The 9,226-nt window shown below is 60.1% G+C and overlaps 1 protein-coding gene across 1 annotated transcript; it reads left to right on the top strand.

The window, feature by feature from the left end:
* Positions 1 to 381: 381 nt before the first annotated feature.
* NEUROG3 (neurogenin 3) lies at positions 382 to 8,121 on the top strand (the record flags this gene model as incomplete). Its single annotated transcript, XM_062580476.1, has 2 exons — positions 382 to 712; positions 7,862 to 8,121. Coding segments are annotated over 2 exons (591 nt in total), but the record flags the coding sequence as incomplete, so codon positions are not given.
* Positions 8,122 to 9,226: the final 1,105 nt, after the last annotated feature.

Below are 9,226 nucleotides of genomic sequence, written 5' to 3' on the forward strand. Positions count from 1 at the left end.
ACCTGCGCTTGCCCGCACTCGAGGAGAAGCGGGGCGGGGGGAGCGGCGGGGCCGGGGCCGCGCAGGAGGACGAGCCGCTCGGCTGCAGCCTCGCCCCGGCATCTCTCCCCGGGGGCCGCAGGTAACGGCGGTGCCGCAGCGCGGGCGGGGAGACGGGGCGCCCGGGCCGCGCCGGCGGCTGTGCGCGCCCGCGCCCGCGCCGGAGCCGCTCGCCGCGCCGGCGGGCTAACGCGGGCTTGGCTTTGCAGGATGGCCCCGCAGAGCGACTGCTCCCCGGGCGAAGCGCAGCCCTATTTCGGCGGCTCGGACGCCGCCGCCGCCTCGGCCGCCGGCGGCTCGGCGGGCGCGGGCAGCCGGGGCGCCTCGCCGGCCCGCGGCGCGCTGCCCCCGCGGGAGGCGGCGCGCAGGAAGGGCAAGGGGCGGCGGGGCCGCGGCAAGGCCCGCAGCGAGGGGCTGCTCAGCAAGCAGAAGAAGAGCCGGCGCATGAAGGCCAACGACCGGGAGAGGAACCGCATGCACCACCTCAACTCCGCCCTGGACGCGCTCCGCAGCGTCCTGCCCACCTTCCCCGACGACGCCAAGCTCACCAAGATCGAGACGCTCCGCTTCGCCCACAACTACATCTGGGCGCTCACGCAGAGCCTCCGCCTGGCCGAGCAGAGCCTGCCCGAGCCCCCGCCGCCGCCCGCCGCCGCCTCCCCCGGAGCCTGGGGCGCCCCCCGCGCCGCCGCGCCGCCGCCCCCGCCGCCCGCCGCCGCCTTCCCCGCCCTGCTCTGAGCGCCGCTCTCCCCCTTTCGGCCTTAAAATGGCCCGGGAGGTGCGCGTAGGGGGGCGTCCGCGCGGCGGGAGGGGAGGGGAGGGGGCGGCGGTGCGCCCCGCTGCCCTCTGCCCCCTCCCGCCCTGCTGAACCGCGGCGGGAGCTGACAGGCAGAAACAAATCACGGTTTTGTACTCGGAAACGGTAAATTATATTAATTTGTCGCTATCGATATTTATTGACTATATTTCGTAACAAATATATATATATTTGTATATAAGAGTATTTTTGGCAGCGGTGGTCCGGCTGTTTGTACCAGAAAGAGGTCCCACGAGTGTATTCTTCTCTTTTCCTTCTGACGCGGAGAATAAAGCGTGTCGCCGTCACACCTGCGCAGCGCGGTGTTTTCTTCCAGCGAGGGTCTTGCCTTCGGCTTCAAAATCGCGCGCAGCCGCCGCCTGCCCGCGCAGGGGAGGGCAGCGGTGGCCGCGGGCGCTCGGGGGCGGGCCGGCGTGCAAACGCGGAGCCGCGGGCGCAGTTCACGCGGGGCCGCCCCTGGCCCGGCTGCGCGCAGGGCTGCGCGCAGGGCTCGGCGCGCTGCAGGTATTTTGGGGAGGTCCCCGAGGGCCGAGCCCGGCCCGTCCTCCCCGGGGAGGACCCGCAGCCCCCGCCGGCTGCGCCGAGCAGCGTTGGACCGCTTAAAAACGCTGGAGGCGGGAGGGGAAAAGCCCCCCCCCGCCCCGCTCCGCGCTGCGGCGCGCAGATTTACGGCCGCGCTGCGCGGCCCGCGCTGCCCCGCGGGGCGGCCGCGGGGAGACAAAGCGCGAAGCCCTTTGTGATGCTAATTGCCCTCCGCGGAGCCCACTCGGCAGCGGCAAAGAGACGCTGCGGAGGCAATTTGTAGAACAAAAGCAATTTGGGTACTGGAAACAAAGGCGCCCGCCCCCCCCGTCCACCCCCCCGCCCCCGCGCCGCCGGCCCTGGCCATGGTGCTGAAGGCGGCCGCGCCGCGCCGGCCGCGGGGACCCCCCCGTCCCCCCCCTGCACCTGTGTTTGGGGCGGCAACACCCGCCCGCGGCTGCGGAGCCGGGACGCGGCGGCGGACTCGGCCCGCGGCCGTCGGGGCGCGCAGGCATCCCGGGCCGCGGTCTCGCTGCGCCGTAGATCAGATGGGCAGAATGAAAGACCTAATGGTATTCCTCCCCCTGGCCACCCCCGCCCCCCCTGCCCCCTCGCCGGCTGAATTGCTTATTGTTTTCATACTTAGCCTGCAAAAGTGCTCCGAGGCCTCGTGTGTGGCCGTGGCCAAAACACCGCGATTACCGGGGGAAGGGGGGAATAAAATCATTTAGCTTCTCCCCCTTGCCCCATCCAGCTCCTCGCCGATATCTCCCTATGGGAGAACATCACCTTGCACTCTCTGCGTGTGCCACGGGAGTGGGGAGGATAATTATACACTTCGTTACCCTCCACAAGTAGCATTTTTTTTTTTTTTTGCAAAAATTACAAAATGGAGCTCATGGACAAGAGAAGAGGGGAGAACCTGAGAGCCCAGTGGACTGCAGGTGTTAGAGAAGTCCTAAGAGGTGACTGCACAGCTCTGTTTTCCAAAAGTGGTCACTCAAGTGGGTTTTACTACACCGCAGATTCTTCTCTCTGGAGATTAGGATGCCTCTGGTCTTCCAGCCGTGCATCTGTATGTTGGGGCGGGGGGTGTGCGCGGGGGGAATTTACTACCTCTGGGGAACTAGTGACTTCTTTAGGGGCTTGAATGCATTTTTTTTCTTTGCCTCCACATTATTAGGTTAATCATTGCTTGAACTGGTTGCTATGGTTTTGGCAAACCCATGGAAACTTGATAATGAAGACTGAAAGACTCCTTTTCCATTTATCTTTTCTCTATGTTTAGTGCATGATGGTCTCATTTCTCTTCACGGGGCTGTCCCGGCGCCAGTGCCCTGCCTTTATAGCCGCGGCTTCTGTAACGGCCTCCGGACTTTTTGATGTGGAACAAACAGGTGGCCGCTGGGACCGCAACCATCTCGGAGACACAAACTTGTGCCCTCGCATACTTGCAACAACACACTTGCACTTGCAACGACAGCCTGAAAACAAACTTTGCCCATGCGTTGCCAGATTTGGTCACTGAAACCCCCTGGCAGGCAGGCTCGCCTTTCATTTTTGCAGCCAGGGGAAGCCCTCTCATCACCAGCTGACGTCTCCATGCCCAAAACGCTTGGGTTTAGGTGATCTCTGGTTGTTGAGCTAAGAAGACTCATCCCATGAAAGGATCAACTGGGAAACAGAGGTGGCTGTGGCTGGGTGTTGGGATCACTTGTGTATATTGGAGTATGTATTTTTGAATACCTACTATGATCTCCTTTTATTCAAACACGGAAGCGTTCAACCTGTCCCCCCAGACTTTCTCTCTCCTCTTCTAGCAGCCTGCAGCCGGTACGTAGCTGTGTTTTGCTATTGAACTTCAGCCGTGCCTGAAGGCTGGAGAGAAAATTGAGGTGATTCCCATAATCCCAGGGCAATTCCTTTGACCCCAGGCCTCCGCTCCGGGCTATAAATATGGCTCGTGGGGAGTCGCCTCCCGCCCCTCCGCATTGTTTGCGCCTGACACCGAGGTCTCCTGGCCGAGGAGGCCGGCGGCGAGTTTGCAGCCCTCCGTGCCGGCGGGCGCTCCTCACGCGGACAACCCACCGGTGCCGTCCCCTAGGGCTCCCGCGCGGCCCGGGTGTCCTCGGCCGGCGCCCGGCGGGACACCCGGCCCCTGCACGCCCAGCCTCTCGGCCCGGCTGCGCGTTGCGGGGTAGCCACGCTCCCTGGCGAAGAAAAGGCGAGGGATCGGGATGCTTTCACATGGCCAGCCCTCAAAAGTCGGCCTCCCCCCCCCCTCCCGCCCCGCTATAACGACAATCCAAAGAGTTCCTGATGGGGTTTTAAAAGATGCTTATTCATTCACTGTCCACCAAGCATGAAAATCCAGCTCATTTGTTCATTTGTTTCCATTCTTGGTGCGAACGACCCCACAGGGGCTGAAGCCTGTTGCCGAAAACTTGTCACTCACACTTTTAACTTCTTTTTGTTGTACTTTGCTTTATTTCATTCTTCTGGGTCCCCACCTCCGCCACCACCCCACCCTCTCCTCCGGTCACAAAGGCTAGTCTGGGAATCGCTCTCAAGCTGCGGTGCCCCCCTTTTAAAGCCGATACAAAAAAAAAGCAATCGCTGAAAGGAGATCACAAGTTTGGGTAAGAGGGAGACCTCATCCCGTCTGGTCCGGGGGCTGCGCACGCTCCGCGGCCGGGAGGGGGGAGGGACAGACAGACGGACGTGGGACGGGAGCCCCTGAAAGCCAACGACACATCAGCTCTGTGCCTGCGACTCTAGTGTCGCCCTCTCCAAAAGATCTGGGCCTTTCTATGGCACAGGAAATGTGATCAGAGGGTTTAAGAAGCTTATTTTATTTTATTTTTTTTAAGGAAAGGGCAAAAGCATCAGGGTGAGAGTGAGCGAGGCCTGGCAGGCTCCTGCGGGTCCTCCGGTGGGTTTTACGGCAAAATCTCGGTACCGGCTTAGCTCCGGGCTTCCTGCCTCCGTGGTTATTCTCTGAATGGGGAACACCCAGGAAACGTTTTTCCCCAGCACGCTGTATTTGGCCGTCACTGGAAGCCAGACAGGGGGCTAAACACGCAGCAGTCCTGCCTCTGAAGACTCTCCTTGCCTCCAACAACTTGCGTGCCAGGAACTTGCTGCGTGATACAGGCATGCTCTTAGTGGCCTCCTAAGCTGAGCGACCTCAGCTCAGGTGAAAGCCTGAAGCTGCAGGGAGATTCTCTTCCCACCCTAGGTGTTCGTATGGAGCTCACATTCTCCCCCATTCATCCCCAAAGCCTGCATTAGCCAGCAAAATGTCCCTGGAAGATGCCCGTGTTAGAAAGGCACCTACATGTCCTCGCTCCCCTCCCCCTAGGCAGCGGGGATGGCAGGAACTGAAGGGAGAAAAAAAGGTCCTCTCCCTTTCCACCTCCCAGGTACCAATCCATCATCCCTAAACCTGTTGGAAAACATGGGTATCAGGGCCAGCTGCTGGGCAGCTGCCAGCGAGGGGCAGCCAGCCCCCTGCTTTAGCCCAGCTCTTCTGCTCAATCAGCAAACAGGTTGCTGCAGCCGCCGAGACCTCGCGCCTGCGGGACAGGGGGAAGATTAATGAAGCAGGTGCTCTGGGCCCAAAGCTGGCCAGTTCCCTGATAAGTTTGTCACTGAGATAGCACTCGGTCAATACTTAGCTCCTGCTGTTGTGTGGTGGCCACCTGGAGCTGCTTTGCTCTGGCTGGTGGAGCCCACCTGAAGAGGATGAGGAGCTCCTGGGGCACCAGGAGGAGGGAGCAGAAGGGATAAAGGCCCAGGCGAGGCAGGGAGTGGGGTCCTGGGGATGTTGCTCTCTGTGTCTGTGTGCTGGTTCTTGCTCCTGTCTTGCTGGACCATCGGCTTGGAGTAAGAGGAGCCTCTGCCTTTCTGGCAGGGCAGTTGGGTGGTGGGTAGTGGAGGTGGCTGGAGGCAAGGTAGTCCCTGGGGGATGAGGGGGGCTCCCGGGAATGGGCCAAGCCTGTGTCTACCTGTGAGCCTGCAGGGGGATGAAGCTGAGCTCCCTGCCCAAAGTGCTGCTCGCTCCGCTCCGTGCCCGTGTGTGCGCTCCCGGGCTTGGTGCAGCGACTCTCCCGCGGTGCCCCCAGCGCCGCTGCTGGCCCCCTGCTCCCTCCCTCGTCCGCTTTTCTCTCCCTCCTCCGGCCCCGAGCGCGGCCCACGGCGGCGGGGAGCGGGCTCGGTGCCGGCCCCGCGGGAGGTCGCTCCGCTGAAGCCCGCAGGTGGCAGCAGCTTCTGGCTTTCGGTCGCCCGAGCGCTCGGTGCCGCTGGCGAGAGGCGGGAGCCGTCGGGCATCGCCCCGGCAGCCCCCGCTCCGCTCCGCGCCGCGGGGCCGGGGCTGACGGAAGCCCTCGTAATTCGAGCGCGGAGCGGCCAGTGTTGTTTCTGGATGCCTCCCAGCCCGAGCAGGAGTCTTCCTGGTGCCTGCCCAAATTTGTCCTCGGTGCTACGCGTCTGCCCCGCGGCTCTGCCTTCCCCTGACGGGCCTCAGCGCCGCTGACCGGGCTCTGCAAACCGCAGGTGAAAGCCCTGGGTCTCGGCAGAGAGAGAGTTCGCGAGCTGCAAGCAGATGGATGCTCACAGTGCTCCTGAAAAGAAAGAAAGAAAAAAAAAATCCAGCTCTCTTCCTTGAGCTTCCCAGAATTGGGCTGGCTGGTTAAAAAAAAAAAAGAAAGTTTCAGTTTGCTTTTAAAGTGCTTGCTGTGCCCCAGGTGCCCTGCATTTGGAGTGCTAACGCATGGTGCTGGGCAGGGGATAAATGCAGAGCGGAGGATGCAGCAATGCACCAGCCTGGCTGGGGGGCAGCAAGGGTAAGTGCCCACCCCTATTTGCAAAGGGGCTAAATGTAGCACAAAACGGCTATTTGGGGGTCCACACCCCAATTCAGGTTCTGTGGGGATGTGTATTTGGCTCCTCTGGATTTGCTGCAGTGGCTGAGGACAGAGCAGCCTGTCCTGGGATATTTCCAGGCTTCCTGCTCCTCCTGAGACAGGAAATGTTACGAGAGCAGCCTCTTTCTTTGAACTGCAAGGCTCTCGTTTCTGCCAGTCCTTGGGACCAGGAAGCGAAACGCTCGCAGGGCGAGAGAGGAGAGGAAAGCGCCGCACGCCCGCTCGTGCCCGAGGTCCGTCCCGAGCTCTGCGCAGCGAGCTCGGCCTCGGGCCGTTGCTGTCCGCCGTAAAAACCGCTTTCCCGGGGCGGGCACGACTGCTGTTTTTCCCGTTTCTCCCCCGCGCCTGGCTGGAGTCGGTCCTCCCTGCTTGGCAAAGCTTCTCCCTGGCCTTGGCTTTCTGAGGGATTGGGGTCCACCACAGGGCTGGAGGGCTCTGCAGACTGGGCTTTGCGGGTGTGGGTGTTAATTTAGGGGTGCTGGGGGTCTCTGAGGGCTTTTCATCCCCCGTGTCTGGCTGGATAAGCCATTAAGCAGGCTGATCCAAGCTGACTCGTTTTGCTGCCCAAATTTCCTCTGTAATCGATGGAGACGGAGCTGCCGTTGGGGAGGGCAGCTCCGAGACTCTGTGTGTCCTCCCTGGTTTTACTGGGGCTGCCAGACGGGCTTCCTTGTATTCCCTCTCTTGCAACCTGCCTACGCAACCGGGTCTAGAGCCTGCTGCTGTCCTTGGCCCCTGGCCTGCTCTTGTGGGCGAGCAGCTCTGCTTCAGAGGTAAATTAAGGTAACGTTGTGTCAGCTGGGCGACTGTCTTGATCATTAAGTTGCTAAATTACCTGCTGGCTATGCAATCCCTCTCTTAACACATGAGATTGACAGCGCATCAGTTCGCATAAGCTCCTTTCCAGAGGACTTTGCAATCAAGCTGTCCTCACAGCAGCACAGTGCATATATGGGAATGGATTTGCTTGGGAAAAATGTTTTCTCTATCAAGAGCCCCAAGGGCTATTTATTTTATTATTTTTGTTTTTAGGACATGATATTTTTCTCTATTCTGTTTTTCTAAGCCTGGCATCAGACAGGGAACGCCGCCTGGGCGTCTTTGGTCAGGCTGAGCATGCCTTGCCTGGCACGGGCCAGCGAAACGTGCAGGGCGGAAGGTGCCGGAGGGAGAGACCAACCTCTGAAACGCACGCGTGTGCCCGCACGGTTCTCCTCCGGGCTCCAGCGCCTGGGATCCCTGCAAATGGCGAGAGCAGAGGGGCTGCGTGGGAAGAGACGCTGCCCGTAGAGGAGGAAATACCGCGCGTCTTTTAAACCTTATTGTGTTGGCCAGCGTTTTCCCCGCCTGCGTGCCTAGGCAGAGCGGCCCTGCGCGGGGGCTGTGCTTTGGCCGGGGCTCCTCGCGGGGAGGCTTGCAGCCCTCCCTCTCCCTCTGGCTTGGCCCGGGTTGCCTTTCAGCATGGGCTTGCTGTGGGGCGGTGAGCAAAGGGCTCGACTTGTGCACGTCCCCACTCACTGCACTTAAAAAGACTTGTTTCTTGTTTTGTTTCTTCCAGGCGGCAGGGAGCCCTGCCTGGAGGCGCTGTGCCTAGGGTCAGTGAAAATGATGGAAAACGGGTTCCCGTGGGGTGGCCGGGCCTTTCCCACCGCGTTCGCGGCAGGCGATGCCCGGGTCGCCTCGGCCGGCGGAGCCGCTCCGGAGCCCGGCGAGGAGGAGCCGCAGGAGCCCGGCTCGCACGGAGCGCCCGGGGCAGGTGCAGCGGAGAAGCGCCATATGTTAAACGGCCTCGAGGAGCCTTTCAAGCCTCAGTTGTAAAAACCTACATCTTTCTGCCTGTATTTAATGCATCTTTGTATGGACACTAATTCCTCAAGTATCCACGCCAGGGTTGACTTTTAGTATGTTTGTCCAGGCAGGCTGCCAGCTAGCGGTTCCTACAAGGCTCCCAAGCCCTGACGTTTGTTAGCGCCGCAGTAAATCACGGTGACTCTTTGGGTAAGGTTTTTCTTGACAAAACGGCGAAGGAGAGAAAGAAAGAGAAGAAACCACAACAAAATGCAAAGGGCTTATTTAGCCCAGAGAAAGATAACCGGGCCGAAAGAAGCAGATGGGGGACAAAGGGCGAAACACGGGGCCCCCCTGCCCTCTGCCTCCCGTGTCTGCTGTTCATTGACGGCTGAAGCGGTTAGGAAAAAATCCAAAGTTGGCTCTTTTGGCTGAGGAAGGCAGTGAGGGAAGCCCAAAAGGCTGGGTCAGTCGTGGAGAAACCTGCTGAGATTTAAAGGTCTCGGGGGGAAGTGTCAGACTGTGGTCAGCTTTGGTAAAGGTGCAGTTATTGCCCTAAGTTTCCCCTGCTGAGCCTCTTTACTACTCTCCCTCCAGTGTGGTTTGGAGGATGATGTGTGACATTGTCCCTTTAGCAGTTGGCCCTGTTTTGGGGAGGATTGGGTCTGGAGTAGAGATTTGAGCCAAAACGCCTCCAGCTCTTCTGTGCACAGCATCCCTGCTTCCCCGAGGCCTGGCTGGTGGGGGCTCCAGGGTGTCCTGGTGAGGAACACACCTGAAGCAAGGGGTGTCAAGGCCCTTTGCTTTCTCTTATCTCTTTCTAATCTAGGATGAAGTTCTGGAGTCACTGAAAAGCCAGCATGACTGTTGAGATTTTGTCTGTGAGCTTGCCTCCAAGGGGGTGGTGAAAGCAGCAAACTTACTGCAATGGCCATGGAAAAAAAACCCACCTTTGGTGGCTTCTGGGAGGAGAACCAAACTGGGAGCTGGTGTAAGCCAAGGATGCCACTTTCCATGAAGGTGTTTGTACACAACATGGTGACATTTGCCATGGTTGTTGTCCAAGATGCCCTGAAAGGCTTGAGCCAGCAGCTCTCTTCTGGCCACTGCAGAGACCAATGACAAGCTGAAGACT

This window comes from Rhea pennata, chromosome 7 (genome assembly GCF_028389875.1).
Source record: "Rhea pennata isolate bPtePen1 chromosome 7, bPtePen1.pri, whole genome shotgun sequence".
In the NCBI taxonomy this organism is placed as follows: Eukaryota; Metazoa; Chordata; class Aves; order Rheiformes; family Rheidae; genus Rhea; species Rhea pennata.